The sequence below is a fragment of the Elephantulus edwardii genome, unplaced genomic scaffold, assembly GCF_000299155.1.
Source record: "Elephantulus edwardii isolate Elephantulus edwardi_28Jun2011 unplaced genomic scaffold, EleEdw1.0 scaffold00126, whole genome shotgun sequence".
Taxonomy (NCBI): Eukaryota; Metazoa; Chordata; class Mammalia; order Macroscelidea; family Macroscelididae; genus Elephantulus; species Elephantulus edwardii.
Genome location: NW_006399876.1, coordinates 8,109,674 through 8,134,906, shown reverse-complemented (window position 1 = coordinate 8,134,906; position 25,233 = coordinate 8,109,674). Strand labels below are relative to the sequence as shown.

The window sequence follows — 25,233 nt, the reverse complement described above, 5'->3', positions numbered from 1 at the left end:
CTCTACCACTGAGCAGCTGACTGATCTTAAGCAAGTTACTAGTTACTCTGAGCCTTATTTTTTAATGCACAATGAGGGACTGGTAATAGCTACCTTCCAAGATTGTCATGAGGTAATGTGTATATATAGCACCTGTAAGATACATGTCACAAAGGAAGCATTCCAACAGTGTATCTATTGTTGTTATCATGTGTAAAATATACATTCATATTATTTGATCCTTAAAACAATTCAGTGACACAGAAAGAAACATTCTTTGACGGTTACCAGGGAGGGGAAGGGGAGGAAGGAAAATCACTAATTAGAGGGTAGACATGTGTGAACTTGGATGAAGGGAAAGACAGTATACAACAGGAGGGAGGTCAGCACAAATGATCAAGGCACAGGAAGGCACTGGGAGGAGCACAAGAGTTAAAGGCAACAAAGAGAAATGCTATTACACACCCAGTTCTGCAGTAAGAGTAGTAACAATTTCCAAGTAGATACAAGCTATCAGGGTGAAAGATAAATGGGACTATACCCACAAATATACAGGTTTGATAGGTGATATTTGTGTATATGTATCTTAATTATCTAGTGCTACTATAACAAACAGAAATTTATTGTTTCCCAGTTTGGAAGACTAGAAGTCCAAATTCAAGGCTCTGGTAGCTTAGTGGTAAAGAATTGCACTGCCAACTCAAAGAAATGCAGTTAGAATTCACCAGCTGCTTCACAGAAGAAAGATGGGCAGTCTCCTCCCATACTATTTATTGCCTCTGAAAAATCACTGGGGCTTGGGTGAGCTCTGGTGGCCTAGTGCCAAGAAGCTGCACTGCAATCTCAGAGGTGTGTGGTATGAATTCACCAGATGCCCTGCTGGAGAAGGAGAGACAGTCTCCTGTACCAGTCAAATCTGATTTGATGGTTCACATACACACACAAAAACAAACAGAAAATCACTGGGGCTCAGCTATGAGTCAGTTCCAACTTGACGGCACATAACAACAACAACCAGACTCTAAGGATACCTACTCTAATGTGGCATCAGACTCAGCAATAGCCTAGGCATTATGCAGATGACACAAACTTACTTCAGAAAGTAAAGAAGACTTGAAGCATTTACTACAATAGATCAAAGACTATGACCTTCAATATGGATTCCATCTCAACTTCAAGAAAACAAAATCCTTACCACTGGATCAATAGGCAACATCTTGATATATAGAGGAAAGATTGGAGTTGTCAACCATTTTATTTTACTTAGAGCCACAGTCAACACCCATGGTAACACTAGCCAGTAAATCAGAGGATGTGTTACATTGAGGAAATTTGCTGTCGAGGACCTCTCCAAAGTGCTAAAGAGCAAGTATGTCAGTTTAAAGAGTAAGGTGCGTCTGAGCCAAGCTATGCTCTTTTCACTTGCTTCCTTTGTATCTGAAAGTGGAGCAATGAATTAAGGATGACAGAAGAATCAATGCCTTTGAGTTAAGGCTCTGAAGAAGAGTACTAAGTATCCCATGGACTGTCGAAAGAACAAAAAAATCTGTCTTGGAGGAAATGCAAGCAGAGTGCTCCTTAGAGGCAAGAATGCTGAATATCATCTCCCATACTTGTGGCATGTTATCAGGGTGGGGGTGGGCAGTCCTTAGAAAAGGACATCACCCTGGGAAAGAAAGAGGATCAGAGAAAGAGAGGCTGACTCTCAAGGAGATGGTTTGATACAGTGACCAACAGTGGGATTGAGCATCGCAGAAATTGTGAGGATGGCAAGGTCCAGATCTATTGCTCTTAGGGTCACTATAAGTCATAGTCAACTTGATGGCACCTGACAACACAAACAACAACTCTAAGGGAAGGCTTTCATTCTCTATCAATTATGGAGGAAGGTCTTTGTTTCCTTTCACCATCTGTAGGCTCAGCGTTCCTTGAAGATCTCCATATGTCTTAGCATCAATCATTTCCTCCGTCTAGGAAGCGTACATGCAGAAAACCTAAGTCCAACGATAGCTTTCTACTCCTGACTCTTCTTTCTTAGCGTTACTGAAACCCCTTCCCTGTCTAGCCTCTTCTCTTTCATCTCTTATGAGAGAAAAGATGATGCAAGCCTCACTACTCTAGGGACACTCCCCTTCCTTCTGCTCAGGGCTGTAACCTGATTGCATTCCACCCTAATCCCCTGACAGCTGATTGGCTTAGCACCTAATGGGTGATAATCATTACTAAATTGCCTTAAACCTGCCTCATCCATAAAGAGATTAGGATTTACCACACATAGGATAATTACAGAATGCAGAGAGTCATGATCTAGCTAATTGACACATTCCATTCCATAACATCCAAGAATATAGTTGAGCATACAGAGGGCAAGGTTATGGAAACTTAGCTGTAACCAAACACCTTGAGGGCGTGAGTCTCTGAGTCTGAGGCTCAGGATGATAGTCTTGGAGGACGCTAAGGTCAGTTGGCCTAACAGTTCACAGAGAATGTTCTGCATCCACCTTGATGAGTAGTGAGTGAAGTCTTAAAAGCTTGCGAGCTGCCATTTCAAGTACAACTATTGGTCTCCCTCCATCTGTGGCAAAGTGTGAAGAAAATAAAAGATGCAAGAAACAGTTCACTCGTACCTCAAACCATATAAAATATCTGACTCAAAGTGGATCAGTGACTTAGAAGTAAACCCAAAGACTATAAAGTTCATAGGAACAATTCTAGAAGTCCTAATCTATGACAGGAATAGAGTTCCAAGCAAAACTAAAATCCTATAATCAGGAGAGGATGAAATAGATGAATAGGATTATCTAAAAATCAAATCTCTATGCACACCAAAAATCCTCCTCCAACAGGATAAGAGGGAAGCCCACAGGCCAGGGAAAAAAAATATTTGTCAATGATACATCTGGTAATGAATTAACATATAAAACTTATAGAATACTCCACCACCTCAAAAGAAAAGGCAAACAATCCACTCACAAAATGGGCACAGGATATTAATAGACACTTCACCAAAAAAGACATTCAAAAATCCCTACTTATCAGAGAGACGCAAATTAGAACAACAATGAAATACCATCTCATCCTAGCAACAACAGCAAAGTTCATCAAGCCTTCAAACAACAAATGCTAGCGAGGATGTGGAGAGATTAGAACTCTCATTCGCTGCTGGTGGGAATGTAAAATGGTACAGCCACTGTAGAAGGGAGTCTGGCATTTTTTTAAAAAGTTGGAAATAGAAATAACATTTCACCTAGCTATCCCACTACTGGGAATATAAAGAAACTAGGCTGTGATATGGACAGATGTATGCACACTCATGTTTATTGCTGAATTATTCACAAGAGCAAAGAGATAGAAACAGCTTGAGTATTTGTTAACAAACAAATGGATAGGAAAACTGTGGTACATCCACACAGTGGACTATTACACAGCACTGAAAAACAATGCACTTGTAAAACACTACACAGCATGGGAGAGTCTGGAAGATATTATGCTGAATGAAATATCCCAGTCACAAAAGGACAAATACTACTAACAATGCTGTTGTAAAAATAGGATAGACATGTGCGAAGGGAAAGAATGAACTGATAATGAACACTACACGGGAATGGAAGGGAGAGACTGAAGGGAATGGATGCCTAGACACTGTGTGTATGGCAGTTGAGAATCTCGAAGAAGACATGCAGTACAAAGGGAATTGGTGAGAGGAGGAAGGAAAATGTATATCAATGAAGGATTAAAAAAATCCATTCTTTCTGTAAAGTTTGACTAAAATTACACTATGGGGGGGAAAAACCAGTTCAAAGGACTACTAGAGGTTGTAAACTCCAGCCTCAGTGGCCCTGGTGGTACAGAAGGACAACTGGTCACTGACTCTCAGTGCTGAATACCCTGACAAGGATCTTGGTAAGGAGGTCTCGCATGGAGCGGGAGGAAAATGTGGAACAGAACTCAAAGTAATAGTAGACCAGACTTGCTAGTCTGATGGAGACTGAGTGGTGGAAAGCCTGAGATTGTGGGCCATAGGTCTCCTTCAAGCCTGGAGCTGAACTTGCTCCCATGACTCAACTTTCAGTCAGATGATAGGCTAGTAAGGTGAGCAGTAACCGCAGGGAGCTAAGGACTCCTTAGAGCAGTAAGGTGAGCAGTAACCACCGGGAGATGCATACTCCTTAGAACAATCCTCCATGAAATCAAAAAGGGTAGTATTTCCCCAGGGATACAGCACAGAAGACAAGAAGGAGGATAGCAAAGAAGGATGGATGGAAACAGAAAACACAGGGAGTGATGCTATTATGTTGTAGAGATTGCAATCAATGTCACAATCCAAAAATGTGTATGAATGGAAAACCAATATGCTCTGTAAATTTTCACCTAAATCAAAGTACCAGATGGGCAGGGGGACCAAGACATAATTATGTGAAGTAGTAAGAGTAAGTCTCCCTATTGTTCATATTAGGGAATAAAGACTAGGGAAGCTAGGTAATTTTTTTCTTGGTTATTTAATTTATATGGAATCTGTACTAGGACATGTCTTCTGACTTTGGTGCTGTTTGCTCTATAAATTTTATTTATAAATAAATGTTTGAATGAATAGATTGGTGTTTAAAAAATAGGATTCCTTTTAGTATCTGCTTCTTTAATTCCACTGAGATTCTTAATACAAGTCGTTTTGTATTGTACATTAAAATGATGGCATTAAGATACAAACACTGTTCTCAGCTCCAATCTGAACTACTTTAACTATCCCCTGAAATGTGGTTCTGAGGTGGTTGATTCACACTAATCTTTATTCCAGGGTCTCCGGAAGGTTCATGATATAGGTTCCTAGGAAATGATGGCTATTTAGAAGTCTCCTTCCTAAACCCAAAGGGGAATCTTCCCCTTGTGTGTCAAAAAAGCTTTTAGGTGCAGTGACTTTTTTAGGAAATAAACATCTGATTTGATTCATCTGTGCTCTTGGGTTTGTGTATGTGTGGCGGGTGTCTTTTGTTGTGTGATTCCAGGTTGATGAAAAGCCCAGAATTCTGATGATGGACTCTTTGATTATAAAGGATTTTTTACACAAAATCAGCGTTGTGCACCCCAAGGTGAGCTGTTCTTTTGGCAGTAGTGCTGCTTCTGGGTAAGTCATGCATTTTCAAGAGATGCCTATACTATAGAACTGGGAAGAAACTGGTTAGTCTTACTTCTTTCCGTGATGATGACTAAAACTTTAAGACTGAATGGTTTTGGTTTCTGTATCTCTAACACAGCCTTCCTGTTGGTTATGTGACAGTCAAAAGGCCCTGAATCCAGAGAGAACTTTCTTTGGGCTTTTCATTTTCACTCATTTCTTTTTTTTCTTACTCTGGGTAATAAACCTTGGTGGTTACCACTTTCTTTTCCAAAGGTACAATAAAAGAAAATAAGGAAATTTTTGTAGAAGTGCTTTGCATTTTAGAGTGCTAAAATTTTAACTCAGAAAGTCTTAACTCTCGAGTCCTGTCTGCCATGTTGTAAAGAAAGAGAAAGGAAACAGATTGAATATGGGAAATAATGTAGAACAGTGATGTAAATTGGAAGGGAAAAAAATCTGATAACATCAGGGAAGTAAAAATCAAAGAAAAAAACACTAGGAAAGTTCCACATATGGAAATAATAGAAGAGAGAGAAAAATGATAGTTGTTGGCGCTGTTGCATCAGTGCTAGCTCAGGGCTGAGTTCTCAAGGCTGTGGCTTGTCAGAAGCAGATTGCCAGGCCTTACTTCTGAAGTCCTTGTGGATAGATTTGAACCACCAGCCTTTAAGTTGGTAATCCAGTACTTAAACATTTGTGCCATACAGGGGCCCCTTAAAAAAGTGATAGTGCCATTCAAAACCAAAGAAGGAATATGCTTGGGAGAACAGCAAAGGACAAAAAAGTAGGATTTCCTGGTAGTTTGTGACTACTTAAAAGACTGGGATTATAATATAGGATTCAATATATTTAAGATTCAGAATTTTTTTTTAATTTTGTTTTATTTTATTATGTTTGTGTGCATGTACCGTCAAATCAGATCTGACTGGTATAGGAGGAGATTGCCCCTCCTTCCCCGGCAGAGCATCTGGTGGATTCGAACCGTGCACCTCTGGTAGAATTTTTAAAATAGGCTGTTTAATGTGAATTGGAAAGATTCAAGGGTTTTTTTTGTGGGGTGTTTTTGAGATGCAAGGTTTTAAAAAGATGCTTCTCCTAAAGACTTCTTAAAACCAAGCAGTAAGGGAGCTCTGGTGGCCTAGTAGCAAGAAGCTGCACAGCAATCCCAGAGGTGCACAGTTCGAATCCACCAGATGCACTGCTGGAGAAGGAGACAATCTCCTCCTGTACCAGTCAGATCCGATTTGATGGTATATGCACAAAAAATACTAAAGTAAAATTAAAAAAATAATAAAATAAAAAACCAAGCAATAGTGTAGCTTAAATTTAATAATATTAAAAATGTCTGCCTTGAAAATGATGCTCTTTAAGAGCTATCTGTGTAGGATCGATTCACAAAAGCAACTGAAAAGATTCAGCTGGAACCTAGGAGGGCAGTAAGTTTATGTCAGTGAGGGAGGAACACCTCCGAGAAGGAGGGTGGCAGTGGCTGCCCCTTCTGAGGATGTAGCCCCTGGGGCTGGATTGTGTGTAGAACCTGTGGGGTTGCTCTGTTTGGTTGTGTTTTTCTCAACGACAAAATATGGGAGGGGGGAAATGAAAAGTTTTTCTTATGATTTAGGTGAAAAGAAATGCTTTTTAAAGAATAGTGTTTTCTAAAAGAGATTTTTATGTCTCTCTTGGTTTGTGTTAAATCTCACACCACACTCATTGCTTTGCAGATCAGATGTAACTTCAGCATAAAGGTGAATGGAAGCCTCTCTGAGGAGAACTTTGGGTACGTCTTGGCTTGAAGAGACACCATAGCTCTTTAATTTTTCTCAGCCGTTATTTTCCAATTGCCAGTAGGTGCATAGTTTGATCTCTTGATCCACTGGCACCTTGACACTAATTTTATTAAACCCCCAAATTTCTTATAAAACATTAGCTTTTAACAAGTAAGTACATTTATTTAGATGATGGATCTTGGCTGAAAGCAGAGAATACCAAAAGAATGTCTATTTCTGTTTTATTGTGTTCTATGCAAAGGCATTTGTGTGGATCATAACAAGCTATGGCGAACACTGAAAAGAATGGGAATTCTAGAATAATTCATTATGCTCACATGAAACCTATGCCTAGACCAAGAAGCTGTTGTCCAAACAGTCAGGGAGTCCAAACAGTCTATGGAGAAGAATGTGGCATCAGGATCAGAGGAATACTCACCCACAACCTGTGTTATGCAGCTCACAACCTTGCGGAAAGTGAAGGAGATGTGAAACGCTTGCTGCAGAAGATCAAAGATCAAAGATCTTGATGTTGTATTGCATCTCAACATCATGAAGACAAAAATTCTCACCACTGGATCAATAACAACATCATAATAGATGGAGAAAAGACTGAAACTGTCAGTGTTTACATCTTGAATCCGCAACTGACACACTTGGTTCCTGCAGTCAGGGGATCAGGAGACATTGAATTGGAGAAGTTTGCTGTCAGGGACCTCTTCAAATTACTGAGATGCAGTGATGTCAGCTTGAAGAGTAAGGTGCACTTGATTTAGGCCATGGTTTTTCCATCACTTGGTATGCGTCTGAGAGCTGGACAATGAATAAGGATGCCAGAAGAAGAATTGATACCTTTGAGTTGTGTTGGAAAAGAGCTTTAAATATCCCATGAACTGCCCCCAAATCAAACAGGTCTTGGGAAAGTAGAACTAGAGTGGCCCTTTGAGGCAAGGCTGGCAAAGCCTCATCTCACATCATTTGGGCCTGTTGCTAGGAGAGGATATTCTTTGGAAAAGGACATCATGCTTGGGCACGTGAGGACTCAGCAAGAGAGCAAGACCCTCAACTAAGTGGATTGACACCGTGACTACAGCAATGGATGGGCCCAAGAGCATCAGAAATGATGAGGGTGACACAGGACAGGACAGGGGTCAGATCTGTGGCTCAGAAATCATATATGACTCGCCGTGAGCCCTATATGACTTGATGACACCTAACAACAAGAACAAGATTCACCTCGGCTTTTTACTAGATTAAATGAGCTTGAAAAATCGCCATTTTTCTCTTGGTGAATTGTTGACTGAATTCCAGTAGTTTGGGGCTTAGGAATGGCTCATGGGACAAAATGTTACCAGGTAGAGATGAATTTTAGAATCTTTAACATCTCCTTTGGCTTGGCTTTGCAGGGTAGAGGATGAAACCATTTTGAAATTACCGAATGGAATTGCTCTTACCACAAACTATCAGCACTACGTAAGGTGATTTGTCTGTCTGTTTTTCCTTCTCCATTTGTGAGTATGAATTAGGGTAGAAGTGGGGAAAGGGCAATTTGCTATCCCTTATTCCAGGTGTCAGCTTTTCCTAAGAACAGTGAGAGTGGAAACTTTCTGGCTGTCTGTGTTTCCCTCCTACTCTTTGGATGTATCCTACTTGACCTGAGGACATGTTCCTCCTTATCTCCCCCCTTCTTTTCTTCTGTAAGTGAAATGAAAGAAAACCTGCCAATTCCCAGCCCACTTAGACTGGGAGGAGTGTGCTGTGAATGTGAAAGGTACCTGAACTCTTGGCCAGAGAGATGCTTTGAATACAAAGGAATTCTTTATGTGTGATTTGTTAGGTGTCAGCATTTTGCATTGGTTTGGAAATAGTTTCTCTGCCCACCTTCCTTCGTTGTCTTTAGACTCTTAAATCAAACCCAAGAGGTAGTAATTTATTTGGGACAGATGGATGCCTTCTGCCTTATCTTCCTGTAGTATCTGGCACAGCATTCAGATGACTTGACCTAGAGCAAAAAAAGCCCTACTTTATGCTCAAATCCAATCAGTTTATCCTTTACTCAGTAGTTTCTGCTTCCAGCCCTTTAGTCATTTTCTCACTTTTGCCCAAAGTTGCATCCCAGATTGGAATATTTTTAAAATTCTTTTATATATGAGAATAATAAAATCTCTACCATGTACCTTTCTTTAGTACTCCTTTCATATCTACAGTGCTTATGGGTTGATAGCGTGCTATCATTGTTGGCCACCCATCACAAATATGTGGTTCCAAGCCTTTTCATCACCTGCAGAGGAGACCCTGCATCTATTACCCAGTTAATTCCCACTCTCCTCCTCCAAGGCTTGGTATCCACTCGTCTGCTTTCTGTTTCTGTCTGTTCTTCTTTTCATCTAAATGGAATCATACATATGTAACCTTTGTGCCTGGCTTCTTTAACTCAAAATAGTGTTTTCAAGGTTCTCCCATTTCCAAAAATGCATCAGAACTTCCTTGCTTTTTCTGAGTGAACAATAAGCCATTGTCTGGTTGTAACATGTCTGGTTTTGCCCTCCTCTGTTGACCAGGATTTGGTTGTGTCCACATGTTGGCTATTGTGAATTGTGCTGCTGTGAACATTTATGTATAGTATCTGTATAAATACTTCTTGTCATTCCTTTTGGATATATGCATAGAGTGGCTCTTTCATTTTTATCTAAATTTAATTTAACACCAAATATTTTCCAGTGTTTGGACGATTTAAAAATTTTTTTTTTTTATTATTTTGTGTGCGTGTACCGTCAAATCAGATCTGACTGGTACAGGAGGAGATTGCGCCTCCTTCTCCGGCAGAGCATCTGGTGGATTTGAACCGAGTTCCTCTGGGATTGCAGTGCAGCTTCTTGCCACTAGGCCACCAGAGCTCCCCGATTTAAAATTTTTACCAGCAATACATGAATGTACCCGTTTCTCTGCACTTTTACCAACACTTTCTGTAGTGAAAGCCAGAACTCTGTAAGACTGCCTGGGGCCTGGGTCTCAGAAATTCTCTGCCTTTGAAAGAGTGCTGTTTTGCCATTTGTATATGGCTTTCTGCTAGTAGAAAATATTTGCATTTCCTTCTCTGATAGGTTTCCACCTTATACAAGTTCTGATTTCTGCAGGTTTTACTGTGTTATTTTTATTATAGCCAAACCAGTGTGTATGAAGTAGTATTTCACTGTGGTTTTGACTTGCAGTTTCCGAATGACTAAGATGTTGAGCATCTTTTCTTGTATTTCTTGGCCATTTGTATCTCTTCTTTGTTGTTGTTAGGTGTCAACTCGGACTCGTGATAACCTTGTGTGCAGCAGATCAAAGCTTGACCAAATATCTGTCCAATTCTTGTCCATTTTTAATGGGATTTACCATTTTTAAAATTCAGTTGCAACAGTACTTTATGTATTCTAGGTACTAGACTCTCATAGGTGTATAATTTGCATTAAGTAATTTCTTTTTTTCTCAATTTTTTCAAATTTATTAATTTTAATGAAAGTTTACAGAGACTTAGGATTTTCAGGCATTCATTGTTGCACTTTACTCCCTGCCCACTCCCTCCTCTCCTCCCCATCAATCTTCTCCTTGAAAAGAAAAACTCTTTCATTGTTATGCAATCCCTCTCCCCAAGTTTCTTTTTTTAAAAGTAATTTGTTAATGAAGCAAAGAAAAAAGTGAACTTTCCTTTTTTGTTTTCTGACAGTGGACCAGAACTGGGGGCAGCTGAATTCCTCTGCAGCAAAATTCACCCTGTGCCAGGACGACCAGTAACACTTTCCATCCCTGCTGACGTGGCCGGCATGGGCTTGTTCGGGGAGCTGATCCTGACGCCAGCTGCTGCTCTGTGCCCGTGCCCCAAGGTCTTTTCTAAGCAGGCGAGCAGGATTTCTTCAATTTCCATATCCTTTTGATGACAAAGTTTGCCCAGTCTTTAGAAATGTTGCTTATTCCACCAGATGCCCCATTGGAGGAGGGATAGGCTCCTCCTGTGCCAGTCAGATCCAATTAGAAGGTACACAGCAACAACAATAACCAAAAAACCCCCAGAACAAACAAACAAAAAAGAAATGGTGCTTATATTCAAATTCTGGGAAAGACATTATAATATGAACTCTGTGTCTAGAAGCGTATTGCACAGGACTGCACAGATTTTACCACTGGTTTCCCTTGAGATTCTGACACATGATTGTCTGTTGGACAAGTTTCTCTGGGTACATGGGGGGAAGTGCTTGTCTTTATGATTGGAGGAGATCTTAGGAAGCTAGACATGTGAAAGATTTTCTTTTCATCATACTTCAAAGAACAGATTTCTGGCATAATTTACAATGGGGAAGATGGAATCTGAGAAAGTGAGGTACCAAAGTTTCTTGTGGTAAAAGAGGAGCCAGAGCTCACATTTTCTGCTTTATATGCAGTGACCCCTCTTCCACTGTTCCGCTTCGCAAGGCTGGTGAACCATTGGCATTCCCATGCGTGACGGCTGCTTCCATAGAGCAGTAATACTGATGCATTACAGCTCATCAGATGAGTGCCTTGGCTTCTTAAAAAGTGGAGGACAATAAATTATAGGTTTATCAGGATTAATTGGTTTACTGTTCAGCAACTGTGTTGATTCAGCTCATGGATCACATAAGCCTAAGGATATTACTTCCATTAGAGGATTAAAAATTCTACAGAGTGGGAACAAAAATCCTTACTTTGCAGGTAGTGGAAGGGTCCCTGGACTTAAAATCAGAGAGCTTCCTGTTTGACTCTGAACCTGTTCCTTAGCCCCTCTGGGCCTTGGCCCTTAGCTCCATATTTCTGACTTAAACTGTTATAAACAGTTGTTTAACAAACAGTTTTGTATACCTAGTAGGTGTAAGACCGTACTCAGTGCAGAAATAGAGTATATCTTAAAAGGCTTGCAGATGATTGCAACAGCACATGAGTAGTCATTGTAACAGTTGTGGATGCTCTTAGTGCTCTGAAAGGCAGACAGCTTTGAAAGTCCAGAAATGAGAGTAATGGTTATTAGGCTGTGACTAGCAAAGCCTCATGGATGGCTAAGTGATGGGATTAGCATTTGAGGTGGGTCTAAAGAAGAAACAGAATTTTAAAAAGAGGAGGACATTTCTGTTAGAAGGAATGGCCTGTGCAGAACCACATGTGACTTTTACAAGAAACACAGTCTGAATGAAGTGTGGACTGAATGGCCTAGAAGGAAGAGCTGAGGCTGGAGAAGTAGTTTGGGATTGAGTTGTAGATTTAGCGTGATTTTATTGTGGGATGTAGATTTATGTGATTATTCTAGGAAGTGTCCCTGGCATGGGACAAGATGGGAGGGACAAGCCAGTGATCAGCAAGTAATTAAGTCAATAAACTGGACAAGAGATTATCTGAAAATCTGGACTTGTCTGAATTAAGTGTGGTAGGAATGGAGAGGAAGGGCTGCTGAAAGGAATCGATGAAGGAGAGAAAAGGGCTGAAGTTGGCATCCAAATTCTAGCATTGACAGCTGCTCAGATCATACTACTGCCAGGCAAGGTGCAAACCTAAATAGCAGGTCTGAGGGATAAAGAAGATGAATTCGACTTGAAACATGTTGAGTTTATGAGCTTACAGGACGTGTTTTGAAGATTCAAACAGCTATCTGGAAATTCTGGTGTAGACTTGGAAGTGGTCATCCCCAGAGAGAGATCGTGAGCCTCTGTAGATCAGTACAGTGCTGTGCTGCAGTGAAGACCACGTCACAAGCATTTCATGCTGGACTCACGGGGCAATTAGATGTCTGACTATAAGCAGCACGCTTAGTTCATTAAACTCCAACACTGATGGCTGCCAGAATCAGGCTGCTGCCAGGTGAGATGCAAACTCACATGGAAGATTTGGGGGGTAAGGACGATAACCCTTGGGGGGCTGACAAAGTGACTAGAGCAGTGGCCTGAACTTGATGAGATTGTGACTGTGTGCAGGTGGGACCAGGCTCGGATCTCTTGTCCGTAGGATTGCTCTGAGTTGTAGTTGACTTGATGGCACCTAACAACAACCTCATGAATTTTCCCTCCCAGGGTTGTTTTTCAGGCTAACTATGATGTGTGAGAGGAGGGAGAGCTGGTGGCTCAGGCCATAGGGAATCGTGCTGCTAATGCAAAGGCCGTGCCTCTCAGGTGGTTCAAATTCATCAGCAGCTCTTTAGGTTTGAGGAGGGGATGATGAACAGTTTACAGCCTCAGAAACTCAAAGGAGGGTCAGCTGTGAGTCAGCTCAGATCGACAGCAACAAGAGAGATGCTGTGTGCGAAACTCCAGGTGTAGTGTCCGACACAGAGTAAATACTCAGGACATGCCAGGTGTTTTCTAGTATTGAAGCTGTGGACTTAAATAAAATTTTAGGAGAGTATAAAGAACAACAAGAGAGAATCAAAGTCGTTTTATGAAATGTGTCACATGAGAATATCTTTTACGGATAAGGAAGAAATAGAGAATTGATAAAGGCTATGCATCATTTTATATTTTTAAACATGTTCTCTTTTTTAGAATGTTCATTTTTAATAGCTAGATAATGTGGAAAAGTATCAAGAAAGATAAGCATTTCTTCCTCCTCCTCCCACTCTCCAGAAGACACAAGATAGGCACATTTTCTCTCCTCTCCAAGTTTCTATTTTAGAGATTAAAAATTAACAAACAGATGTCAGGTACTGGTAAGTGTAGTTAGGATAAAAAGAATCTAGCTTATAAAATCTGGATATTCATATTTCAGTCCCCAGAACTAAGAACAGTGAACCACAGCGCCATTCCAATCTATAATCAAATAAATGAATAAATTAGCTTGTTTTTCAAATACTGTACCTGTAACTCACATGTATTAAACCCAGAGTCAATTTCTGGGGATTCTAGTGGAGTCAGCTCTGGTGCCGCACACCCAGCTTTGGTGTGAAAAAGGCCTCATACGTAATTGCCTGGCACATTTGTTTATTTCCAGGAGTGTGAACCAGGTAAGGGTTCTGTTTGTTTTATTGAAGAGAATGCATAGGCATTAAGAGCAGAAAGCGGGCAGTTTTCTTTAGCAGTTGTACGTATTTCTCTATGGCCCTTCGGGCCTGCCTCTGATGCTGACAGGTCGAGCTCAGCCAATGACTGTCTTCACGGATGTGTCTTGTTTGATTGACTGGAAGAAGCACAACTTGTGTGTGGTGCCCAATGTGGATTTCAATCTGGATCAAGGTATATTATCTCCCTCTCTCTGCAGAGGGACAGAGAAAATAGAAACCTTCAGAGAGCCGTGAGAAAATGTGATAGGAGCTGAATATAAAGGCAGTGCTCAGTGATCTGATGGCTCCTGGCAGGGCAATCTGGCCAGGTAACAGAAGCCCCGCCAGAGTCCAGCCATTGGGCAGCTGCTGCTCTCCTCACTCTCCCACCATCACCAGTACCCCTGGGAAAGCCGGGGGCTTCGTCTGATAGGGATGTGGTCAGGGCCTTTCTAATCTCCCAACTCTGGGGTTTAAGAAAGGTGAGCAAGGGAATAATGACTCTTTTGCACTCTGATGGGAAATGAATGACATTGTGTTTCCTGGTAAAAAGGGAAAATCTACATTAATTTACTTAGAAAAAATTAAAACACTGCAAATGTCAGGTGAGAATATAAATTGTAATACAGAAAAGCCTGCAAAAGCTGGGAACCTGTATAGGGTGGATACCTGCCCGAGAAGGAACAGGCATATATATATTCCACCCAAATGAAGGATATGAAAGTGGTAGGACACACTGACAAGGTAGGTCAGGTTCCAGGTCTCACTGTCCTAACAAACTGGGGAAGGTGTATGTAATATTCCCATGGAACCTAGCTGCATTAACTAATCAGCTTGTTTTAATCAAGCTGAAAGTTGGGTGGTTAATAACAAGATTAACATGCAACGAAGGGCTGGTGTCTGGGACGTTTACAACTAGACTCTAGTTAGCCAGAATTCTTTGACATTTAAAAAGCTAGTGTGGTCATTTAAAAAGAGCCCTTGTGTGACACCGTGATGAAAACACTCCATTGCTAATGGAAAGCTTAGTAGTTCAAACCCACCAACCACTCTGCAGAAGAAACGTGTGGCAGTTTGCTTCCATAAAGATTACGGCTTGAAAAAACAACTATGAGATATCGTCTCACCCCAGTAACAATAGCAAACTTCAACAGAGCAGCAAATGAAAAATGCTGGCAAGGTTGTGGAGAGATTGGAACCCTTATTCACTGCTGGTGGGAGTATAAAATGGTGCAACCACTATGGAAGGCTGTTTGGCACTTTCTCAAAAAGTTAAAAAATATACTGTTTGACCCAGCAGTGCCACTACTGGGAAAGAAATCATAACTGCCATCTGAACAGATGTATGCACACCACGTTTATTGCTGCCTTATTTACGGAAGCAAAGAAATGGAAGCAATGCAAGTGCCCATTAACAAATGAATGTATAGAAAAACCTATGGTATATTCATACAATGGAATACTACAACATTGTTGTTATGTGCCATTGAGTTACTTGCGACTCATAGCGACCCTATGTACAACAGCCCTAAACTCTGTTCTGTCCTGTGCCAATCGCACTGTCTCCGATACAACCATCCCGATTACCCCAGTCACTGAATCAATCCACCTCATAGAGGGTCTTCCCTTCCTGCACTGTCCCTCCACCCTACCAAGCATGATGTCCCTCTCCAAGGACTAGTCCCTCCTTACAGCACATCCAAAGTATGTTAGATGGAGCCTCAGAATCCTTGCATTCAGGGAGCCACCCGGTTTAACCCTTTCCGGGATGAATGTTTGTTTTCCTAGCAGTCCTTGGTATCCTCAATACTCTACTCCAGAACCACAGCTCAAAGGCATCAATTCTCCTTCTGTCCTCCTTAGTCATTTTCCAACTCCCTGATGCATAACAAGTGACAGCAAAGACCATGGTCTGTTTCAGACGCACCTTAGTCTCCAGAGAGACACCATTGCTCTTCAGTACAACGTAGCACTGAAAAACAATGAACTCATAAAACATTACACAACATAGGGGACCCTGGAGTACTTTATTCTGAATGAAAAATCTCAGTCACAAAATGACAAATTTTGCATAGCACCACTGTTATAAAGCATATCTGACATGAGGGGCTGGGAGGAGAATAGGATAATAGTGGACAGATAATGAACGTTGCAATGGTATAGATGAAAGAAAGGACTGTCTAAAAGAAATATATGATTAGCACACCCATGTTTATTGCGGCTTTGTTCCCAATAGCAAAGAGCTGGAAACAACCCAAATACCCATCATAAAAAAAAAAATGGATAGAGCAGCTCTGGTATATTCACACAATGGGATATTATGCAGCATTGAAAAACAAGGAACTCATGAAATATGCAAAATGAATGACCCTGAAGGACATTATACTGAGTGAAATATCTCCATCACAAAAGGACAAACACTGCATAGGGCCACTGTTGTAAAACAGGTCTGACATCTGGGTGGAGGGAAGACAGAAAAGGACGGGAGGAATGATGTATATGGCATTGAAACAGATGAGGGAGAGAATTGTTTAAAAGGGATATTAAAATGGGTATTCTTGTCATTACAAAAGTCCAGAGTGAAGGCTGTATAGTGGAGTGGACTTGGGGGGGAGGACTGCATAAAAATGAAAGTTTTTCTTTTCAAGGAGAAGAGTGAATTTGGGAGGAGGGGGTGGGTGGGGAGAAAAGTGCAACCATGAATGACTGGAAACCCTAAGTCTGTAAACTTTAAAATTAAGAAAAAATAATTTTAAAAAGAAAAATATGATTGGGCATTATATGTACCACAACAGCCCAGAATAAGAGGTACATACATCATTGCAAAGAGGACTAGGGGGAAGTAGATAATTATGCAACAGTGAATGATTTTTTTTAAGTGAACTGGGGAGGGGAAAGAAAGGAGAGGGTAAAATGTGCAACAGTGAATGAAAATTTAACTTCTTTATAAACTCATTAGAATCACAAAATAAAATTTAAAAAAATTGCAGCTTGGTAACATTCTCTGTGCTTTAGAATCACTGAGTGGGGATGAGGTTCTGTCGGGCATTTATCTTGGTGTGCTGTGTCATGTCTTCTAGATGTGGTGCTGCCAGATGTGTGTTACCAAATCGAATCCTGTGAGGGGGCTCTGCCTCAGGGTGTGGACCCCAAGGAACAGACTCTGCTGCTTTTCTTCTTTGTGGATTTCCACTGTGGATTTCCAGCACAGAGAACGGAACTCCAGGGTAGGTATCAAAGAACGAGGCTGCTGGCTGGTGTCCTTAAATGCCAAGGGGATAAATAAAGGGAGACATTGCATAATGCTTACATCTGAATTACTGCTATATATATTTCTGTAGGAGAACACATTTCAATGAAAACCCTTCCTTAAATAAATTCGACAAAGCATATGTTCTGTGGGAAAGACGTATATCTTGATGTATCCATTAAATGAAGACATTCCCAGTTTCACTGGCCAGAAATCAGCAGCTGCTTCCTACAATGCACTCTACACAGTCTATTACTTAGATCAGTGGCTTCATTCACACAGTACAATCCTGGGGAGCATCTGAGATTGCCCAGACCCTCTGGAGATTTTTACTTCCTTGGATTAAGCTGAGGCTCAGGGATGACTATGTGTTGATAGTGTCCCAGATGACTGAGTTGTGCGTCCAGGCTTGAGAAGAAGTGTCCATGACCGTTCTATCCCTCCAGACGGGATCAGGAGGTGTAATCTGCTTGGTTTGGCTTTGGCACGGCATCCCAGATCATCCCAGATGCAGCGGTGGGAGGCATGGGAGTGTGCTGGTGGGAATGGCTTTTAACAAATTGAAATTCCTAGCAATCTTGTCTTGAGCAAACCTGTTAGCACCATTTTTCCAAACAATATTGTGCTCGATTTATGTCAGTTTGTGGTCCTCACGGTATTTCCCATGTTTGCATAATGCTGCTGCACTCTTAATAGGCTGTAGCACACAACTCAAAGTCAGCTCACTGCTGTGGGCTTGGAACTGACTCAGAGCTAACCCTCTGGCAAGTATCCAAGGCTAGAAATGGCCCAGGCAAAGATTGCCCATCTCTCTCCCTCAGCTATTGGTGAATTTGAACCATCAGTGAGCTGTGACCTTTGGGTAAGTAGTACATCTCCCTGTGAACTCAGCCACCAGGGCTCCCCCTTTGATACAGTGTAAGCATCACTTTTATATGCACTGGGAAACAAAAAATATGCCACTTCCTTTACTGAAGGGGTCTGTAACCTAACCTGCAATGTCTCTGAGGCGTGTCTGTGTGAAATTTGAAAGCTACTGTGACTGGGAGTTGGCGTTTTAAGGAAGGAAAGCCTGGGCCACGGAATCAGTCTCCCAGTGTGCTCTGATGTCAGCAGTCTAGGAGGTATGGTGTTTAGGAGTATGTGGTGTAGAGGGAGAGGAGGAGCTTCATAGAGTTTGGGGGAGGGGCCAGGAGATTTTCCCCTCCTGAAATATTTCTGTGTTCTCCTTTCCCTGTGGGCTGATCATTTTCCTGGGGACCCTGCTTTCCAGGCATACATTGCTGTTTGGTATGGCCCCGTTTCCACTGAGTTGTAGGAGAAATAAAACAGCTTCCAGTTCCAGCGTCAGAAGGGCTCCGGTTGACTGGGGCCAGCAGGTTTGTTGAACAAATTGTTTAGTCAGCTATGGGATCCTTCCTGCCCCACCTACTTTCCCCAGCACATGCATACTTTTCTGGAGGGGCATCTTGCTTTCCTAGTATCTGGCTCACAGCTTATTAGCAAATCTGGCACAGTGGTTAAAGACTTGAGCTGCTAACTAGAGGTGGATGGTTCAAACCCACCAGCCACTTTACAAGAGAAGGCGACGTGGTGCACTTCTGAAAGTTCTGCTCTGGCCTACAGACTCACTTTGAGCTGTAACTGATTCTTTGGCAGTGGGTTTAGTGTTTCCTAAGAAGCCTTTGTAATGCAATCATTAAGAGCTCAGCTGCCAACAGTAAGGCCAGTGTTTTGAACTCACCAGCCACTCTGGAGAATGACAATCTGCTTTCCTAAAAAACACAGTCTTGGAAATGCTGTTCTTCTTTGTTCCGTAGTCTCACACTGGGACAATTTTGACTTGATGGCAGTGCATTTGATTTTTTAATTTTGACCTTTTCTGGTCCTAAGAGTTCTAAAGCCCTCTCCTAGTGGTAAGGAATTGTGCCTCCAACCCAAAGGCATGTAGTTCAAATCCATCAGCTGCTCCTCAGGAGAAAGGTGGGCAGTCTCCTCCCATGTGAGTTTTTTTGCCTCTGAAAACCTGCTAGAGGGTCAGCTAGGGGTCGGTTCTGACTCCACAGCACATCACAGCAGCAACCACGAAGTTCCATTACTTTATGTCATCAATTAATTCCAAGCTAATGAAGCTTCACGTAACAACAACAAATGACACTTCCAGCCAGGGGGTCTAAGGAGGCTGCCTGCTGTTACCTGGCACATGCCCTCACAGGTGGGAAGGGCTGGTTAGAGAGAAGCTGGTATGCTTGGTATTGTGAAAAGAACCTCAGAATGGAATGGAGAGCTGCGTTTAATTTTACCTCCGCTGCCACCTTCCTGAAGGGTTTTTGGAAGCAAGTCACATACATCATCTGAGTCTCTTCTTTTCGTATTTTTAACATGAGATTATTAAACTAGATGATATCAAAGACCCTTCCAAGTCTGAAGACTGTCTTAAGACGTAAGGTCTGCTGTGCCAGCTTCTGGCAGCCTTCTTTTTGAGGCCTGCTGGAGGGAATATTAGTGTAATCATTCTTCCCAAGGATAACATGCAGCCAGATAACACGTTCTGAGCCCTGTTGAAGTCTGATTCCTCAGAAACCAGTTTTCCTTATCATTCTTGTAGCCCTGTGATAATTTGTGCACCTTGTGGGTATCGTGACACCAAACGCCTGCCCTATCTCTGCGGTGGTTCTCAGAGCTGGATTAAAAGAAACCTGTTACCATGGCATTAGTAAACACACACGTCTTTTCTGATCTGTCCCCACGCCTGGCCATCTGAAGAAGACACTGGTGAGGGTGGGAGAGTGTTGAGCGGAGGGACAGCTGGACCGCAGTCATTGTACCTGCTCCTCCTCCCCGCGCATCCTTGACGGCTTTTCACAGCGCCTTCTTAGGAAACAGATTGTAAGGAACTACACACACACGAAGTCTGTTTCCATGTGTCTTTAAAAAGCACTCATTGGCCTGTTGCCCATCTTGTCATGGTTACTTTTCTACGATTAACTCATTATTTTACTAAAGCATCTGGTATGAGCCATTTTGGGAATGAACTATGGCTTTTTAATGGGATGTCTGCATTTAGAAGGGGCCACTTCAGGGGGTAGTGTGGTCATTTAGTGGAACTTCTGTTCTCAGACTTGTTTCAGAGCTCAACAGCCTGTAACTGCTTCATGGCGGATTTCTAGAGAGTTTCTCTCTTGTAGAGGCAGAGGGATAAGGGCCTGGTGCAAAGGGTCCCATTTAATGACAGAAACAGGAAGACACTGAGTGGCTGCTCATACCTGGCTCAGCTTTGACGAGGCAGTCCTTAAAGTGGGGCTGTAGACTACAGTAACTGAGATGCCGTCATAACAGGAGCAATGTTGTCCTTTAAAATACAGTATGTTTCAAAACCGTAGGTATATTGTGTCAGTTTATGCACACAACATACCTGTGATAACAGGTGGTTTGAAACTCATTTTTTTTCATATCAAAGTGGGGAAAAATGAAGTGACTTATCACCACTGAAGGGTGGTAGAATTTGCCGTAGTTCTGTGAATTAAATGGGAACTTTCACTTGTATCTGCCAAAGTGATAGTCGTCTCTCATATTTATGAGCATTCTTTTGTTTGTAAGTGGGAATTAGGTAGATTTTTAAGTTTCTGTGTTGGGGGTTTTTTATATTTTTTTTTTTAAAAAAAAAAAAAGGTGATTTGATGTCAAGCAGAAGTGACCTTTCCTTCAGGAGGGCCTCCTCCCTGGCTCTGAGCTTCTAGCTACAGGCGCACATGGCCCTGGTTCTTTTGCCCTTAGGAGCCCACACCTTGCTCGCTACTCATCTCCACACCATCCTCCTGGAGAACCAACACGTGCTGCGGGACTCCATCCAGACTTCCGTGGACCAGGCCCTGGAGAAGTGTCGCCAGGTGGCTCAGGTAACACCCTGGCAGCTCCCTCTCCCTGCTCTCTACTGGACGTAACAGGTGCTCTCTGTAGTGGCCTCCTCGGTGCCACTTCATGGTTCCTCTCCTGTCACCAGCATATTCTTGTACCTGCATCTAGCCTGTGAGCTCAGGCCTTCACGCCATCTCGCCTTAGTCCCACCTTGTCACTGGGGAATTTGAATAAATAGGGCCAGAAATAATCAAGAAAAAGGACCAATAACATGCTCCTTCCTCTTCTCTCCACTTCCCTTCCTCAACTGTGTTTCTGGATCTACTGCTTCCCTAAATCTCCCCAATATAACTTTTTTTTTGGGGGGAGTGAGCCCCAAGGGGCTCTCTCACCCTTCTGGATGCCTTTGTTCTGTGTGCTTTTGAGAAGACATTTCTTGCTTCACATGACTCTATTTTCATAGAAAATACAACCAATTAAAAGAGCAAAGTGTGAAGGTTTTGGTTTTAGGTAGTGAATGTGTCTGTTACTGACTAGTCCTCTTGTTTGTTCTGGATGTGGCTGTGTTAGTGTGTCATCTCAGTGAAAGAGCATTTCTTTGATTTATTTTAAGACCTGAATGTCCTCAATATGTTATCATCTCAGTAAACATTGTTAGTGGGGGAGGAAATCAAGCTCTAATGAAGTCCTTGGCCTCTTTGGGGATTGTTGTGCGGTGAAATATAGCACCCTTCCTTTTCATGTTCCCAGACTCAGCAGAGACTGCAGGCCTCCCACGCCGTGGCTGTGAGCGCCATCATGGGGGTTGTGATGGGAAGCACCAGCAGCAGCTTCCGAAGGATGTGTTTCCAGGCCCTTCAGGTTAGGAGCGCTGGGGACGTGGTTTTGTGTAGAGTGCTTTCAGAGACTGTTTCCTCAGGTCCTGCTGTGGTCCTGCCTCGTGCTCCAAACCCAACCCACTGCTGGTGAATGAGGCTGGGCCCACAGCGACCCCACAGGACAGAGTAGGATGGCCCAGTCAGAATTCCAAGACTGAATCTCTAAGGGATCAGGTTGCCACATCTGTCTCGTGCAGAGCAGCTTGTGAGTTTAAACCGTAGACCTTTAGGTTGGCAGTCCAACTCCTAGCACACTGCACACTGAAACTCCTTTGCATAACAGTGGGTCTGTGAAAGTGTTTCAGTATTTGTTGAATGAATACTTTCATGTGGACTATTTTATAAATAAAAAAACCAAACTTCTTAAGCTGGGTTTGGATTCATGATTTCCAATTCTTTATCTAAGGATGGTTTACAGCTACCTCTTGGTGACAGGACACTTTGGAAATGACTGAGCAGCTGTAGTGTTACATATATTTCAGTGTGGAGAGGGGTACAGGGTCTTGGAATCAGAAGCTTTGGCTCGAATCTTGTCTTACTATAAACAGTGAGAACTTGGTCTGTGCTTCTCTGAATCCCATCTAGAAATGGGCAGAAAGAATAGTGTGAGAGAGGGATGTGCGTATGCGTGCATGGGATGTGGGAGGGTCTCCGTAAACGTTCATTTTAGAAGTGTGTGTGGATAACTGGTATTATCTGTATTTTAATCCACAAATTCTATAGCAATTGATTCATTCTTTTGTGTGTGTTATTTCACTAAAACATAATTTGATGAAAAAACGTAAAAGTTTTTAAACTCTCACACAGTACACAAAAATCAACTCAGGGTGGATCAAAGCCCTGAAAGTAAAGCCCAAAACTATAAAGTTCATCAGAACAAACTGGGATCAAGCTTAAACAGCCTAGTCTATGGTTTAAAGAGACTTCCAAGTACACAGCCAGATATGCACAATCTGGAGAGGATAAAATTGATGACTGGGGCCATCCCTGTGCTCATCAAAAACTTTTTCCAACAAGGTGAAAAGAAAACCTACTGATTGGGAGAAAATATTTGGTAATACCATTTCAGACAAGGATCTCATATAACAAAATCTACAGAACCTTACAGGACCTCCATAAGAAAAAGACATTACACAATTACAAAATGGGTAAGAGACATGGAAAGACTTTTCACAGAGGAGGATATTCGGTTGGCCAACGGACACATGAAAAAATGCTCAAAATCACTGGCAATAAGAGAGATGCAAATCAAAACCACAATGAGATACTATCTTACTCCAGTAGCAGTGGCAAAGTTTAACAGGACAGCAAGTAATAAATGTTGGAGAGGATATGGCAAGATAGGAACTCTTATACGTTGATGGTAAACTGTAAAATGGTACAACCACTCTGGAAGGCAGTTTGGTGTTTCCTCAAAAAGCTGAACATAGAAATTCCATATGACCCAGCTATTCTACTGCTTGGAATATACCCTGAGAAAATGACAACTGAGACACAAATGGAGATTTGTACACTAATGTTCATAGTAGTTCATAATATTCACCATTGCAAGAATATGGAAAAAGCCCAGATGTCCAACTACAATTGAATGGATTGAGAAATTATGGTTCGTACACACTATGGAATACTACGTAGCACACAGGAGAAATGATTTTGTAAATCATTACCTAACTTGGGAGGGACTGAAGAGCATTATACCAAGTGAACTAACTCAGTCACATCAGGATAAATACTGTATAAAACCATTACTGTAGAAATAGACAACTAACTAGTAAAATGTGTATGAGGATCTAAGGGGGGAGGGTAGGAGCACGGGGTGAAAATGGGTGGAGCGTAATCACAGGGTTACACAATTTGGTGGGTGGAGGGAGGGATGTGTTAAAGTAATGGGAATGATCCAGTGTCAAAAATAATGTATATGGAATTTGTAAGTAAATCAGAATAAAATAAAAGGTTAAGAAAAATAGTAATAAACTATGTGTAATTGTAATTTTTGCATATTATCACTCACATAAACACATACATTATCTGTATCAAAGTATTCCATTTCAACAGTCTTAGAATTTGTTACTTTTACCCAGTCTTCCACAGTTGATTTAAGCTAATTTACTAAACCATGTACTGCAAAAGAACATGTAACTCTTAGAAGAAGTGTATCCAGGCTGCTCCTTCGAGGCAAGGACGATGAGACTTTGTCCCACATATTTTGGCCATGCTATCAGGAGGTGCTCGTCCTTGGAGGAGAGCATTGTGCTTGGAAAAGTGGTGGGTTAGCAAAGGAGCAGGAGGCCTACGACAGGCTGGGGGTGGGGGTGGGGGCCCTGCACGTCAGCACAGAGGAGTTTGGCAGGGCGGCACAGGGCAGCGCAGGGTTGGTTCTGCTGCATTCAGGGTCCCTGTGAGGCTGAGGTGACTTGTCAGCACTGGTTCTGCACCATCCTCACGATCTCCTCGGCGTTACCCTCACTGTTCCAGTCACCATGGTGATCCAGCTCATTTTATTATAGCTTCTACTTTTTTTGGCTAAGTAGATAATGAAAACATTATACTTGAGTCAACACTCACCTTTGTATAGACTGTTGTGAGAAGCCAAATTTCATACTAAATATTCATAATAAACCAAATGCTATTTCAGAAGGGAGGGGTTAGCAAATACAAGAATCCTGTAAACGCTTAAAGTTTGCCTTAGTGTCTACCCCTGTAAACATTTAAGGATTGCCTCAGTGCTTCAGGGTGATTTCCAGCTTGTATCAGCCTCCCTCAGATCCTGATAAAGCATTTGTTTTATTATAAATATTGAGCATGAAATTTGGCTTCCCACAGACTGTGAGATCTTAGACAACTCATTTCTCATGTCTGAATTTCCATTTTTCCATCTATAATTTAGTGATTTGTGCTGAGTGATAAAGGAGCCCTTGTAGCATAGTGTGATAGGAGTTGGGTTGCTAGCCAAGAGGTCCTCAGTTCAAATTCACCAGTGGCTCTGATGTAGAAAGCTGAGGCAGTCTTTCTTAGAAAGACACAGCCTTGAAGCTGATGAAGGGTCACGATGAGCTGGAATCAGCTCGAGGGCAGAGCGTTTGGTGCTAAACAGGAGTCTGGTCCCCTTCACCTGTCACATCCAAGGAAATAGAACATGTAACCAGGTGCCACTGAGCTGCTCCTGGTGCGTGGCAGCCACACATGTCCTAGTAAAGCCGGCTCCATAAGGTCCTCAGGGGTGTGATCCCTCCTTGGATTGCCAGCCCTTTCCTCCAAAGAGGCTCTTAGAAGGCAAACACTCTTCTAAAGACATCATCAAACCAAGCATTAGTAGTAAACTTAACTAGTAAAGGGTATCTACAGCTTTCTAAGAAGATGGCACC

General features: G+C 42.0%; 1 protein-coding gene across 1 annotated transcript in view; it reads left to right on the top strand.

The window, feature by feature from the left end:
* The window catches only part of LOC102850755 (chromosome unknown open reading frame, human C11orf80), a 96,439-nt gene that overhangs the window by 61,624 nt on the left and 9,582 nt on the right, over positions 1 to 25,233 (top strand). Inside the window, exons 6-13 of the mRNA XM_006893412.1 lie at positions 4,983 to 5,066; positions 6,817 to 6,872; positions 8,268 to 8,339; positions 10,574 to 10,769; positions 13,928 to 14,075; positions 16,963 to 17,109; positions 20,910 to 21,031; positions 21,741 to 21,851. Coding sequence (XP_006893474.1) covers positions 4,983 to 5,066; positions 6,817 to 6,872; positions 8,268 to 8,339; positions 10,574 to 10,769; positions 13,928 to 14,075; positions 16,963 to 17,109; positions 20,910 to 21,031; positions 21,741 to 21,851 — 936 coding nt within the window. The remainder of the gene's footprint in view (positions 1 to 4,982; positions 5,067 to 6,816; positions 6,873 to 8,267; positions 8,340 to 10,573; positions 10,770 to 13,927; positions 14,076 to 16,962; positions 17,110 to 20,909; positions 21,032 to 21,740; positions 21,852 to 25,233) is intronic.